The 15,205-nt window shown below is 34.2% G+C and overlaps 1 protein-coding gene across 3 annotated transcripts in view; it reads left to right on the plus strand.

The window, feature by feature from the left end:
- The window catches only part of LOC121410496 (telomere repeats-binding bouquet formation protein 1-like), a 44,723-nt gene that overhangs the window by 27,427 nt on the left and 2,091 nt on the right, over positions 1-15,205 (plus strand). For 2 of the 3 annotated variants that reach the window (XM_041602631.1, XM_041602633.1), the window contains 8 exons: positions 5,437-5,595; positions 7,912-8,043; positions 8,357-8,482; positions 9,204-9,340; positions 9,823-10,008; positions 10,528-10,642; positions 11,351-12,703; positions 13,592-13,618. In XM_041602631.1, the coding sequence (XP_041458565.1) occupies positions 5,437-5,595; positions 7,912-8,043; positions 8,357-8,482; positions 9,204-9,340; positions 9,823-10,008; positions 10,528-10,642; positions 11,351-12,703; positions 13,592-13,618 (2,235 nt within the window). The remainder of the gene's footprint in view (positions 1-5,436; positions 5,596-7,911; positions 8,044-8,356; positions 8,483-9,203; positions 9,341-9,822; positions 10,009-10,527; positions 10,643-11,350; positions 12,704-13,591; positions 13,619-15,205) is intronic. The other variant, XM_041602632.1, reaches the window with a different exon arrangement.

Here is a 15,205-nt window from a genome sequence, read left to right on the forward strand (position 1 = left end):
TCGGTGGGGGGGGGATGGAGATGGGGAAATATACCCCAAAAGAATTCAGGTGGGGATGGCTTGTAAAATCGCACCCCCCCCCCCCATTATATTGAGGGCATCGAAAAAACAGTATATCTCCAGGAAAAAAATCGATCTTATAAAAATACATGAAATCAATAAAAAAAATGTTAACACAGAAATACACAAAAGAAAGAAAAACAAAATTTGTTTTCCAATTCAGTTATTCTTTTTTTCTGAAGTTGACAAGTCTGTTTTGAAATAGTTACACATTTATCTGTAATGATAAGTGAACTTGCCTATATCTTCGGGTAATTTCATGAGCCATGAATAAATGCAAATGTTTAGGCCCTCTCTCCATTCGATGGTGCAAAAGTAAAATTGTATTAACAACAAAAGCATTTTATATATGTTATCTGAATTCATAGGCGAATCTATAGGGGGCGAGGGGAACGATTCCCCGCTCCTATTTGCGGAGCTAAAGAAGAAAACGGGGAAAAGTTAAAGAGAGGAGAAAAGAAAAGGAAAATAAAAGAAGGAAGACGAGTGAATAGATAAGACGATGGGAAGACTTAACAAAAAAAATCTTTCATGCCTCTATTTTCGATCGCGCGAAGCGCTCGTATTGCTTGTTCGATGACCCATATCTTGCTCAATAGGATGATATAGAACTAAAAATATCAAGTACTGAAGTCAATATACAGAACATATCTCAGCTCGGACATCGAGCTTGAGCTTTCAATATTGCTTAATAGCGCTTGAAATAGTGCTTAAATTACCCCTTGTTCAGAACGGAAGAAGAACAAATATTTTCAGCTCACGTTTCGCACTAATTTATTGAGATCGGTTAAATATTAAAATTTTTCTGCCCGCGGTTCGCGCTGGCATTATATATGTAGGAAGAAACCAAATTGCCCAGATTTCATGACTTACAAAGCATGAATTGAGAGTTCTATTTTTAAGTCAGAATTTCATCTTTTTTCCGCTGCTCGCGCTTCGCGCTCGCATTTATCGTTTAGCTTTATATCCTGTCCTTTTCATGATTACAACAAGTTGTTAGAATTCCATTGTGCCAAAACGTCAACAAATTTCAGATGTATACCTATCCTGTTCATGATGAAAAAAAATCAAACGCTCAGTGCTCTTTCTCACTTCATAAAAGATGACGTATGGAATATATAGGCGAGTATAAAGTCAGAGATCTTGTCATTATGAGCTACTTTTCGTTGACAAACCAAAATTACACTTTTATGTCGGTAATTTATTTTGATTATTTTTTCCTCGCTCTTTGCTTGGTCCGTATAAGAGGTTGAGGAGTAGCGATTTTGTAAGTCGTGTAGTTGAACAAAGTAATATTCAAAAAGAAAGTGTTTTTATAATGACCGATATAGTAAAAAGTAATATTTTAACATTATTTAAAATTTTGTTGCAATTTATCGATTGCAACACAACTTTTTGCTATTCTCTCATGAAAGCAGTCAGATGGACAATTCTGATAATATATTTCTCCCTTTTATAATGAGAGGTTGAAATTGTTTTTTATTATGTGAATGGATTGTTTGTAAAAAACAACGAATTTATACTGCAATGAAGTCTTGAAGTCATCCTTGTTGACAACGCGATCCAGTTATTCCCTTTCCTTCAGTTCTTTCTTTATCTATTTATCTATTAATCTCTATTTTCTTTCATTGCATTCTTTCTTCCTTTCTATCTCAATTTCCCCTCGTGCAGTTGTGACTTGAATGGAGCGGTCTTCCCTGCTTGGTACAAGGCCCATTCCGTTTTTTTTTTCAATTTACTCGCTCGCGGATTCGCCGCGGCTGCATGTGCTGGTCTATTTTCAGTTGGTATAATGCCAATTCGTCTAATTATGATCTGGTCTACTGGGGTCTACCATCATCAGTTCGTCCACTCACTGTTTTGTCTAATAACCAGTCAGGTCAAATACCCATCTAAAGTCCATATACCCCCGTATTTAGTCTAATAATTGGACTAAAGTGTGAATTGGTAGAAATGAATAAAAATAAAATGGGTATTAGACCAACTGGTTATGAAATGAATGAAAATAAAATGGGTATGAGGACAGACCAAATTGTTTATGAGACGATTTGGTCACTGTGATAGACGAAGATGAAATGACGATCGAAGTGGATTTGGCAACACGAATTGGCACTTTACCGCTGTGCTTTACGGTGGGTAGGCGAGCGTGACCCCCCCCCCCCCGAAAAAAGCCCCGCACAAATGAAATAAAAGAGGAAAACCCAAAACATGAGGCCTATATTCGGGTCGCTCTTTGTAGAGAATGTAAATTCCTAAACATCATCCCTCACATTTGGAGATCATGCATATAAAAGATAACACTTTTGCGATCCAAAATAAAGTCGTGTCATTTTTCTATCGCCAGTTATGAAACATGTCTATGTCTAATAATTGCATATCGTCATACATGTACATCGAATCCCCGGGACCCACAAAGTTTTTACTCATATAGTTAGTAGCTTATGTTAATTCTAGGACGTATGTGAAAATCATCCATCAAAATATGGAAAATATACTAAACTCAAATGACACTATATACAGAACTTTATCAAGTTACATTCCATTTCCACATTTGAAGCTTGGTATTATATAACCTCGATTGAATTATTTCTGCAGAGGACACGTATACATGCATGTAGTGTAGGAACATAACCGTGCATATAACGCATACATAAACCCATATACATGTGTATATATGGCCTTTCCAGTAGACCGATGCATAATGCAAGCATTGAACTCTGCATGACCTCGTCTGGACGAGCAGTATATGACCTTATTACGTAAAGTTCATCTGCTCTCGAATCAACACAATTCCCATGCATAGTACACCCATAGAGCTGTTACACATGAAAACAACTTCATGTAGTTTATGATTTCAGACACAATCCACCCAGTGATGGTTTGTTTCTAATTGTTTTAGCGAGTAAACACTCCCGTAAAAACATATCCAAATATAAATTGCCCCCGTCTTTTTGGCAATTAGAGATCAGTTATTCAAATACACTCATTGTAGCATATCGTGGTTCCACTTTTGGGATGATGAGGGTTTGTTTATCGTCGGGGTTTAGTCGTCGATTGGCAATGCATCTAACTTCCAAGGAATAGGAAATCAAGGTGCATTAGCTATAAGACTAAGTTCGGTCACGGTGAGGTACGTATCGTTCAAGTATTTTCTTTTGTTCTTTGCCGTTTGTTGTCACGTTATGCATCGGAATTATCATCGAATAAATAGTGCGTATACAGAACGGGCTTAGCAAACCTGAGTGACTATAGACTGGACAACTCCTCTTTTCAGCGGACTACATTTTGTTCCCGCGTACGTAGCTCAAGCGGTGGTGCGTGTATACTGCAGAGCGCTAGCCATGCTAGCTGGAGGCCGAGGCAATGCATGCAAAATAATGCATGGATTTCGGTGATAGAGGGAGGCAGCTCGCAACCTGCTGGCGGGAGATCGCGCGTCAGCTTGATAATTCTGGGATACCCGACAGGGTTAAATTACAAGGGAAATTGCAAAATTAACTATGTAAAACACCATTTCATTTCATGTCATCCACATCATGACTGTTTTAGGGCATAAGCATTCATATCATATAGAAATTAATTAGAATGGTGACAAGCAGATTTTGAGGATTTACCAAAACTATCCACCCTCTTTAACCAAGTTTAATTTTTTGAAATGTCATCATAATTTAGAAAGTATATGGACCGATTTCATGAAACTGGGATAGAAGGGTAATCAAGAAACACTTAATATCTTGCTTAAGTTACAGGTCTCATGACCACAGTCAAAGGTCATTTTAGGTCAATAAACTTTGGCCATATTTGGGGTATTTTTGAAATGTCATAGCTTCGAAAGTATATTATTCTAGTTCATGAAACTTGGACAGAAGAGTAATCAAGTACCACTAAACATCTTGCCATGGTTTCAGGTCACATGATCAAGTTCAAAAGTCATTTAAGGTCAATGAACTTTGACCAGGGCAGGTTGGGGATATTTTGTTGAACTGCCATCATAATGGATATAGTTCATGAAACATGGACGTAAGGGTACTCAAGTATCATTATCGTCTTGCACAAGTCATAGGTCACATGATTAAGGTCAAAGGTCATAGGGTGAATGAACATAGTATTTTATTATCATATGAATGGTGTTTTTTTTAGAATAATTTTTCAATGGTTGATTTTAAAGTCAGAACTGCTGCTGCCTGCTATATTGAATAGCGTAATGCAGGCAAGACTGCCAGAGGCATTCCACTTGTTTCTTAAGGTCAATTGAAATAAAACACTAACCATAAAGCTTTGATGTACATCTAGATTGTCTATGCGTGGTTATTGTTTGTTTTCATTAATACCAGGTTATAAACACTGTATATTTTTTGAAGGACAAGTCCACCCCAACAAAATGTCTAATTGAATAAAAAAAGAAAAAATCCAACAAGCATAACACTGAAAATTTCATCAAAATCAGATGTAAAATAAGAAAGTTATGAAATTTTTAAGTTTAGCTTAATTTGACATAACAGTTATCTTCACATCCTGGCTGGTATGCAAATTAGGGGACTGATGACATCACTCATTGTTTCTTTTGTATTTGATTATATGAAATATTCCAATGTTCTCCCCCTTGTCATGTGAAATTTAGTTTTATCCCTCCCAGAAGATGTGGAATCAACATTTGTTGACATGTGGTTCAATCAAGTTTGACATTACTGTGAATTCTTAAAAAATTGAAATATTGTATAATTCAAACAAGAAAAAAACAAAAGAAATTGTGAGTGATGGACATCATCTACTCTCTCATTTTCCTATCACTGAATTGTGCATATAACTGTTTTGAGTTAAATAAACAAAACTTTCAAATGTCATAACTTTCTTATTTTACATCAAATTTTCAGTGTTATGCTTGTTAGATTTTTCTATATTGATTCAAATCAACTTTTGTTGTGGGGGGGTGGAGTTGACCGTTAATGAATCAAAGTATTTGTTCACTGAAACTTTAACGGTTTTAAAATGCAGGATTGACATCAGAGTATTATGGTAGGGGATAAGACATCAGTGGGTTTTTTGTTCTTTCTTTTTCAATTGAATAGCTTACTCTTCTCTTCTATTTGGGAATTATATTGGAGAATGAAAGTATTAATATATAAGTTTTCATGAGTACCTTGAAAAATCATTAGAATTTCATAAAATCATACTAAAGCCGTTTTTGTCCAGTTCTAGAAGTTTGAGATAACATATCTCGCCATGTCAAAATATTGAGATGAGTTTTCAAGATTTTGGTTGACATATGGTAAGATATAAAATATCTTGTCAAGTCGATTGCACTTAAAAGCTTCTGTAACTATCAGTATTGACATGCTGATCAATTATATTACTGTTTGTTTGGGCTTCTTCAAGTGGTGAATCAAGATCGCTTTCATATGCTTGGTGGGCTAGAGGTAATTGTATCCAAATTGCCTTCCATTATTGATGACATCATCATGGAACCTGAGAAGGGATTGATCTTATCTGCCTCCAACATGATCAGCATGCTAAGTTCACTCATTGCAGATAATGGTAAGAGGTTATCAATTTTGTTCATTATCTTTCAATGGTAGGTTTTAATCAATAACAAAATTATAGTCTCATAATTTGCAAACAAATCCCACACTACGTGGAACAAGCGGGTATTTATGCATAAAAACTTTTTGAAAGTACAGAAGAATAAAAGCTGGGCAAGTGACATGACATTATCTAATTTTGAATTTTGGTCTGGCTTTTATTTTGATCTAGCTCCATTTCAGAATGAAAAATACTTGCTATGATACTCGTGATGATAGTGATCAAATATGAACATTGAGAGATACATTTAAACTGGTTTTAAAGTGTAATTTTTTTGCCCTTTTTTAATTAAATTAAAGGTTCAGTAAATAAACACAAGTTGCAGTCAAATAGCAGAATTGGTCATTCAAACAATTATAAACTCACTACATTTTTCAAACATTAAAAACAGCAACATTCGTAAATACTGAGATAATACCTTTACCTATGAATGTATAAAATGTAGAAGTGTCATCAGTTCTTTACAGGCAGACATGATAATTTTTTTCTAAATAAAGCGGCCTGTAAATATTGATTGAAAAATATGCATAATCTGATGGTATATTTATGAAGATATCACTAAGTGTTCTGAGAATTCTACAAATTTGGCTTTCATGGTTTCATATTCAAAGCAATGCTCAATGTCATGGTTGACTGTATTTGGTGCATGCTTTTCTAGATTTCTTATGCAATTATGCTGCCAATGAAATGACCTTGTCAAATATTTTATTGATTTAATATTATAATATTTCCCAATAATCTCCAAGTCGAGTTTAAGCCTTTGATGTTGCAATAAAACTTAAAAAGGGGGTGTCATGAAACGACAATTAGGATGAAATACATGTTTTAACAACACCCCCAGTAGACAATGGTATGTCCAAATAAGTCTGAATCTCAACTCTTAATGTGCCATTCACTGTAGTCAGCGAGTGCCATTTTTTTCAAAGAGTCTATATTTAATTGTTTTATTTTTAAAAAAAGGGAATCACTTCTGAGACAATAATGTTAAACCTCTTGACCATAAGCTGAACTGTACAATGGAATCACTCATGCATGCAATGCACACCTCAAAAATTCAATAGGCATAACAATAGCTGTACCACTATTGCATGAAAAAAAAAAAATTTGTGGCACTCTAGTGGATGCACAGATATGTGTTAATGGCACATTAAGGGTTAAATTACCTAAGAGTAAAACACTATACAGCGCGTATCAAAAAAAGTTTACACTTTGAAAAAGCCCAGGGAATTAAACAATATACATCATGTGGGTAATTTTCTGTGTGAGTCTCATCTAACCAATGAAAGTAAAAGTTTTGACAGAATCTTACACTTGAGGGAGCACTGTCCATTTTTGTAAAATGCTTGTTTTCACGCTGAGTCAAGGAGAAAGGGTGAAATCAAACTTACCCTGCCAAACATTTCTTGTTCATTTCCCTTGCACTTTTAGTCAATAAAACGGATGCATTCAAGCATTTTGTAACAATTTTGCCACCCAAATTGAAATTTCAACAGTTAGTAAGCACAACCTTTACAGTTTTTGTGCCAGCTGGATCTGAGGACATAACTGAATCTAAACAAAGTTTATATCAGACATCTCCATCATTTTTTCATTAAGTTTTTATCATTTAAAGTGGATTTACATTTCATTTTTCATTTAATACTTGTTTCTCCAAAATGAAAATCGAGCCTAAGCCTTTTCATGTAAATCACAGCTCCATGTAAAGCAAATATCATCACGATAGTGTGGGGGAGTGGGGTGGGGCTCAATGCTCTCTTCAAAGTGTTTTTGGCATGGAAAAAAGTTAAAAAGGGTAAAAGATATCTTCAAATCAATTTTACTAGCTAAATTTTATGTGTTCTTCATGATCAAGGTCTACTTTTATTCGCATAACTATTTCAAAGTTCTGCGCAAATAATTTTTCACTAACTCTTCAAAAGTAAGTGGTGCTTACTCAAGCGGAAATATTTTTCGACAGATATGGTTATTTGCTTGAATGGATCTGTATCAATGTTAAAATGTGGAAAAATCTTCAGGATATTACAAATGTGTAATTTTACAGGATTTTTTCTTTTTTTGATACGCACTGTATACCAATATTTTTGGATAAAAATAAAGTTGTGTAAAGTCTCTCAACATTGATACCGCAAATGTCACAGACAGAAAAAATCTAGGCTTGTATTAAGACTGAATATTTGAGTCACTTGTGATATATAGGTGATAATTCTCAGGATTTTATTGCAAATATGTCATATGAATTATGCTCATTTCTGATTTCCTCCTTATTCACAGATAATAATGTGCAGGCTTTAGCTTCTCTGAAAGTTGTACCTCTTCTCTTGAGAATTTTAGCCCTAGATGTGATCTCTCTAGGTGTCAAGTTGAAGGTTATTATCACAATTGGCTGTTTAGTTTCTGCAAGTGGTAAGTGTTGTCTGCCCATTCCTCCTGCCCCACCCTAGAAAAAAATACATTTGCATTAATTTACAATATTGAATAAAGTAAAATAAAAAATGAAATTGACTTTTGTTGTTATTTGTGTAATACAAATATGTGATTATTATATTTGACTAATTTCATCAGATTGGTAGTCATTTTTATTATGCACTAAATTTTCCTTAACAGTGAACAAAGAATGAAAATTTTAGAATATTTCACTTTCAATCATTAATTTGTTAATGCTACTGGGGCATATTGATTGTTGATGCTCACATCTTCTTGATTGATTCTTTTCAAGAGGGAAGCAAGAAGCAAGTTATTGAATGTGATGGTCTGAAATTACTTCTTAGCTGCATGATGGCCAATCAAGATGAAGAGTGTGCTAAAGCTGCAACATTAGTCCTCCATTCTTGCATTAATTCTGGTAATAATTTAATTTCTATTTGATAATAATGATTGGAAAAAGCAATCTAGATCTAGATTTCTGTATCAGACACACCTGTTTAAGAAAAAAAGTACATACAATATTGTACATGTAGAACTAATAAGTTAAAGCCGCCTATAGATTTTGCTGTGGGCGGAGACATTGTTGCCATGGTAACAAGAGTTTTTTCTGAGGGATCCACACGTCATCCGTCTGTCACAAACCTAATGACACATAAATCCACAACTGTAAGTTACTTTTCAACTGAGCTTGGATGGTAGATGGACTTGGAAAACCTGCATGTTATACTGCAGTGGGAGGTCACATGGTAAGGTCAAAGGTCATTTTCAGGTCAACGTTAAAGTTTACATGTAAGACTTTCTTACGACACCTAACTCCGCAACCGTAAGTCACTTTTCAACCAAACTTGGATGGTTGATGGACTTGGGGTACCTGCATGTTATGCTGCAGTCGGAGGTCACATGGTAACATGGTCGAAGGTCATTTTCAGGTCAAATTAAAGTTTACATGCAAGACTCTCTTATGATGACACCTAACTCTGCAACCGTAAGTCACTTTTCAACCATTGTCAATTGTCCTGTTTTTTATAGGGAGCCACACATTTTCAAGGATTTCTTTTATTTTTAAACATACAATGGAAGCAAAAAATTACTTTTAATGCTGTCTATATTCTGTACATATATGATTGTATGCTATATAGAAGGGAAGGAACTAAAAGACATGACAGAAGATTGCTTGTCTGAAAATGAAGATCAGGTAGCCAAGGAACCAATCAGCAAAGGAAAACTTCAAAATCTTGCAGCTAGAATTGACATTCTTCAGAAAGCATTACAAGAGGTAATTTCATTGATATAGCATATTTCAATTTCACTTTTAAGGATGGATAATTTTAATGCACATGGTACATGTACATGACAGAAAAAAAGAGGGGAAAAAAAGAATTTATGAATATGTTCTTGAATGAAAGCTGGCATTTATTATTTTTTTAAATTCAATCTAATGATTTGATGAGCCAACATTAATTAAGTTCACTAGTTAGATCATCAGTGAAGAAAGATTGGTTGATGCAATTTGCTAGAAAGTAATTAATTTCAAACATATTCTGCTTAATTTCATTGATGACATATATGCAATATACATGTTTATACTCGTAACAATTATAATGTATCATTCTGTCTATATGTATATGTATGCAAATGTAATATGAATATATTCAATTCAACTCAACAGTCTAATGTGAATAGAAATTGAGTTGAATGGTCCTAATCCGTGTTTTAAAATTACGACCTCATACATAATGTATTTTTAATAAACACCAGGAGAGAAGACTGAGGAAGCATTTAGAAGATGAAAAGGTAAACCTTCAGGTCAACAAGGAAGGAAGCTGTGCTGATAAGAGCAGAGATGAAGATGAAATTAGTATGCATTCTCATGATCTTCCACTCCAACCTCATCCTAATTCTCCAGTTTCCGTTTCAGACAAAGTACATGATGGAAAGCAACAGGTCTGTGTGATATACATTGTCCCTAAATCGTACTCAATCCTACTCCTTTAAGTCGTTATTAGGTTTTAGTAAATCCCCTTTAAGATTCTGTCTTGATTTGTTTGAAGTTCATTCCTGCATTATGTGACCATGTACATGTATATGAAATTGTTATGTCGTGGATACTATATCTTTTACAATTTTACAGGAATTTTATTTGATTGGTTACCTGATCAAATTATAAATATCTGCATTTTGTTTTAAAGCCCTTTGTAAGTATTGAATAGCCTGAAAAATTCAGTATATGTTCTATGTAGATTTCTGATATTCAATAATTAATGAAAAGTGTTCAAATTGTCATATTTTAATGGATAAATTTTCTTTAAGTACTGCAACAAGATGTGATTGTCATTAGATGAGACTTTAAAAGTCTCATATAAATGTAATCCATTGTTAAATCTTGATGGAAATCCAAGTATTTCAGTGAATTTTCAGTCAAGTTGATGTAAAGATAGTGTACTTCTTTGTTTGTCATTGCAGAGTTTTGTTCAACTACAAGAAAGGATGGATGCTCTTGAACGAAAACTTTGTAACATAGCCAGTAATGGGCATGTTACAAATGTGAATAATGATTCTGCTAGCAGCGAAACATCTGGTTAGTATCAGTCATATACATGTATATATATATATATCATATTAACTATTGATTTCAAGAGTGATTTGGGAGGTCATTGTCACCTCCTTTTATCTTAATTTATTTTCTTGATATATAAGCCTTTATCCATTCTATTCTTGCACTTTCATGATTGTGGCGGCATCATATTAAGTGATTTTGACATAACAATGATGTCCTCACATGATAATTTTTACAGCCTGCACATCCAATATGCTTTTCTTTATTATTATGGTGATGCTGTTTTGTGCACAGTCCCATGACTACCACAATCATGAATGTTATTTCAATTATTGTCATTGTGAGCATTCTTGTATGGATCCCTGAAGAAGACGTATGTTTAGCGTCCAAAATTTGGACTACAAAATAACCTGTTATAACTAAATATGCATTACCACTGTGCCTCATTGATATCATCTATGTCCAACACGCGGAATGCAATATCGTTATATATATCTATATGTATATATTAAATCCCTATTTTCCTTTTCTCACTCTATCCCCTGAATTTGCAATTTTTTCCAGTCTACCCATCTTTTTTCCCCAACTGGTTCTGCCCATTTCTTGTCTTCATTAGATGTTAACCTGTTATTGCATGAAAATGTTCACCTGTTGCTAATTTGCAATAAATTTTCATGCTGAAGAACTGTATGACTTAAGTGCATCTTTTGTCTTTTTTTGGTATTGCAGATTCAGAATCGATAGTTCATCGTTCAGTCTCTGAGGCAGAAAATGAGGAATCTCAACGACCAATCAAAAAACCTAAAAACCGTAAAGTATTGTCTAAAAAGACAACTCCTGTTCATATTGCTAAACAAAGCACTGTGAAGAAAACTTCTTGTCAGCAGCAGGTCACAACAGATATGAACGTAGCTGAAGAATTACCTCAATTCAAGATACCGCCTCCTGTCAAAAGATGTAGGCCACTTGAGCTTGTTAATAGTAGTGTGTCTTCTAAGAAATTAAAGTCTGCTTTTCCAGGTAGGAAGCCACTTTCACAACATATTAATTATCAGAACAGAGGTGAGGTAACTCCCACAACGAAGGATCAGAAGATTGATGTCAATTGCCTCACAGTATGTCAGGAATCCTCTAGCCCATGTGTATTTTCTCGGAATAGCTCTGGTAAAACATCAAGGAAAAGGAGATCAGACAGCAGCAGTGTATATAGGACACTGACATATGGCAGTGGAGATGTTAATGGATTGTCAGTTCAGCTTGTAGACAAGAAGATGAATAAAGACAATGACTCTGATGCCAAAAGCGATTACAGTGATGCCTCTGCGGTATCTACCATTGCTGATAGTGTCTTCAGTTCCTTAACTTTTCACCTTTCTTGTCCTATCAGACCAGTCAATCAAAACCCCTCTCGACCACTCAGACATGGTCCTTTTCAAGCAGTTCACCCTAGCCCAAATGAAGTCAAGTTGTTGAGATCACCAAGGCATATGCTAGTGCCTCAGGGGAAACCTAGAAAGGACATTTCTAACCAATATAGTAAAGATCATGTCACCGATGCAAAGTCAAACATCAATGTGTTTGATTTTGAAGAGGATGTGAAAGCTGGCAAGAAGGAATCCTCACATGGAGCTTCATGCCATGATGCTATCTATAAAGCTAACCACAAGGGTTATGAGATGTCTACTTCCACTAATGCTGATCAGTTTCCTCAAGAAAATTTGAGCCACATTTCCTTAGCCAAACTGAATGCGACTCCAAAAGTCATGCTGAAGAAGCCTAATTTGAAAGGGAAGAACATGAACATGTATACCTATGGTGGAAAATACAACACTAAAGACTTGGCTCTGAGCAACAATGATAACAATCATGAAGGCAACCAATGCTATGAAGACAACCTGCGACCATTTCCATCAAGTCACCACAATGGGTATGGATCACAGAAAGAATCTGCCAAGTTACATATTGGAAGAGGAAGTGGAAACAAGGCTAAGTCCTATTCTGTGCACTATGTCAGAGGCAAAATCCAGTGCAGTCGTCTGTATAGAGGCAAATTGAGTAGAGCCGGTATAACACCCGATGTGTGTAAGTATAGTCATATTGAATAATTAGTTGGTTCATTTTTGTTCTTAATTTCATTTATTCAGTTATTTATATAACAGGGTAGCCTCATCATTAATCAGAGCATTGTTTCTACCATGGGGTCCTGTGTTTCTTTAACAATTAATGCAGACAAAATATGAAAAATAATTGCATTGAGTTGAATATGAGAACAAATGGGTGCAAAAACTTGCTATTTAAGATTTCAAATGAGATGGATATTGACAAAGTTCTCAACTTATTCTGTTACTTTTACTTTAACAACCCTGTACATTCCCTAAATTTCACACACCTAAATCATGCTCTTGCTGTCACAGTCAGCTAACTACACAGGAAGCTCCTTCACCAATTTTCCACTTATCCTCTCATTATCCATCCAGCTGATATCTTGCATCTCAACTAATTAAATCTCTTGCCATGCTTGGAGTCGCCCATATATCCACTTCCAACAATTTTAATACCACACTGAATTTGCTTTTACCTGCTTTCCACATATGCTACATTATTCTGTCCTTCATCCATAACCAGCACTAACATTCATGTAATGTAACAACAAATTCTGGCATGATTAGGGTTAAAGGACTATGTTAGATGTAGCATTCATTTCATTCAGTGTTTTCAATTATGATGATAATAATAAAGAGTTCTGTTATAGTGCCTATCACATCTATATGCACTTTCAAAGGACTTAGATATTATTACCCCAGCTTTAATACACTTTGATAAACACATGTACTGTATGCCTCACGGGAAACATATTTAAAACACAGTGATAATTTTCATTTTTATCAAGATATTTGAAAATACTCCATCCATTACTTCACTCATCTCTGTTCTCTCTCTCTCTTAACATTCTTTTGTTTATCTGTTCAGGTTCCTCAACTTTGCTAAAATGCCCAGGTGAGTGAGCTTTCAGGTTTAAAGCTTTACTTTTTAAATGGAATGACCAGATGCAAGAATAATATATTCTGTGATGGTCATATTACAACAGTTTTTACTTTTTCATTAAAACATTTCTTTCTTTTTTTTCGTGCTTTACTATGCATTTATTATACGGACATAAAAGTAGAAGATCATGGAATAGAACTTACAGAATTCCCAATAGGCTTATTTACTTGCACATAATATTTTTTTTATCACATTAGTCATTTGAATAAAAAAAAATGAAAGGACAAATTTGACTGGAGTCAGGATCATCATTTTGTTTAGGTTGCCAAAGTTCTTAGCAATAAAGCATAGAAGATCTCATAATTTTTAGCTCATCCGGCCCGAAGGGCAAGATGAACTTATGCCATGGCGTGGCGTCTGTCATCTGTCGTCAGTCCACAATTTCAAAATGCTACTACTTCGCCATTTCAAGTCCGATTTCAATTCTGTTTGCTTTATATGATAGCACTAGGTGGGGGATTCAAAACTTCTACACAGAATTTTGAAATTCATTAAATATGCTTATTTATGCGCATTTTTCAAAATTTACAAAATATGCTTCTTTATTTGTTGACCGATTTTGATTTTTTGCTTCCATCTGGTAGAGCTTCATGAGGTTCACCAAACTTCTACACAGAATTTTGAAATTTTGACTAGAACAATTTTTATGCTAATTTATGCAAAATTAATTTATGCATATTTTTTGAAATTCACATAAAATGCTTCTTCTTTATTTGTTAACCGATTTTGAATTTTTTGCTTCCATCTGGTAGAACTTTATGAGGTTCACCAACTTCTACACAGAATTTCAGTAGGAAATTACTTATGCTAATTTATGCAATATTTATTCAGAAATCATAGAAAATGCCTCTTTATTTGTTGACAGATTTAGATTTTTTTCTTCCATGTGGTAGAGCTGCATGAGGTTCACTAAACTTGTACACAAATTTTTGAAATTTTGTCTGGAAAAGTATTTATTCTAATTTATGCAAAATTTATTCATAAATCACAAAAAAATGTTTTTTCTTCATTTATTGATCAATTTCAATTTTGTTTGTTTTATATGATAGCTCGAGGTGATGATACAAAATTTCAACATAGAATTTTTGAAACTCTTTAGATATGCTAATTTATTCATATATAGGAGGCTGCACTCTACAAGCTCCGCTTTTTAGCAGCCTCCATTTCCAACCTGATTTGTAATAATCTTGAATATAATTTTCTGTACAGGAATATTTGAAATATGTTTTGTTATTTATATATGTCAACATGTACAGAAGAAACTGTAATTGTTGAAAATGGAAATAAACGAATGAAATGAAATATATTTTCAAAACTCACAAAAATTACTTACTTATTTGTTGATTGACTTTGGTTATTTTTATTCCATCTGAGAGCTACATTAGGTTCACCAAGGTTCTACAGAGTTCAGAAACTTTGACTAGATAATTATTAATACTCAATTCATATGAAATTTATTCATAGATCACAAAAAATGCTTCTATGTCATTTCTTCATTAATTTCAATTCTATATCCTCAATTTATGTCACCAATATAAT

Source organism: Lytechinus variegatus, chromosome 3, assembly GCF_018143015.1.
Source record: "Lytechinus variegatus isolate NC3 chromosome 3, Lvar_3.0, whole genome shotgun sequence".
Lineage (NCBI taxonomy): Eukaryota > Metazoa > Echinodermata > Echinoidea > Temnopleuroida > Toxopneustidae > Lytechinus > Lytechinus variegatus.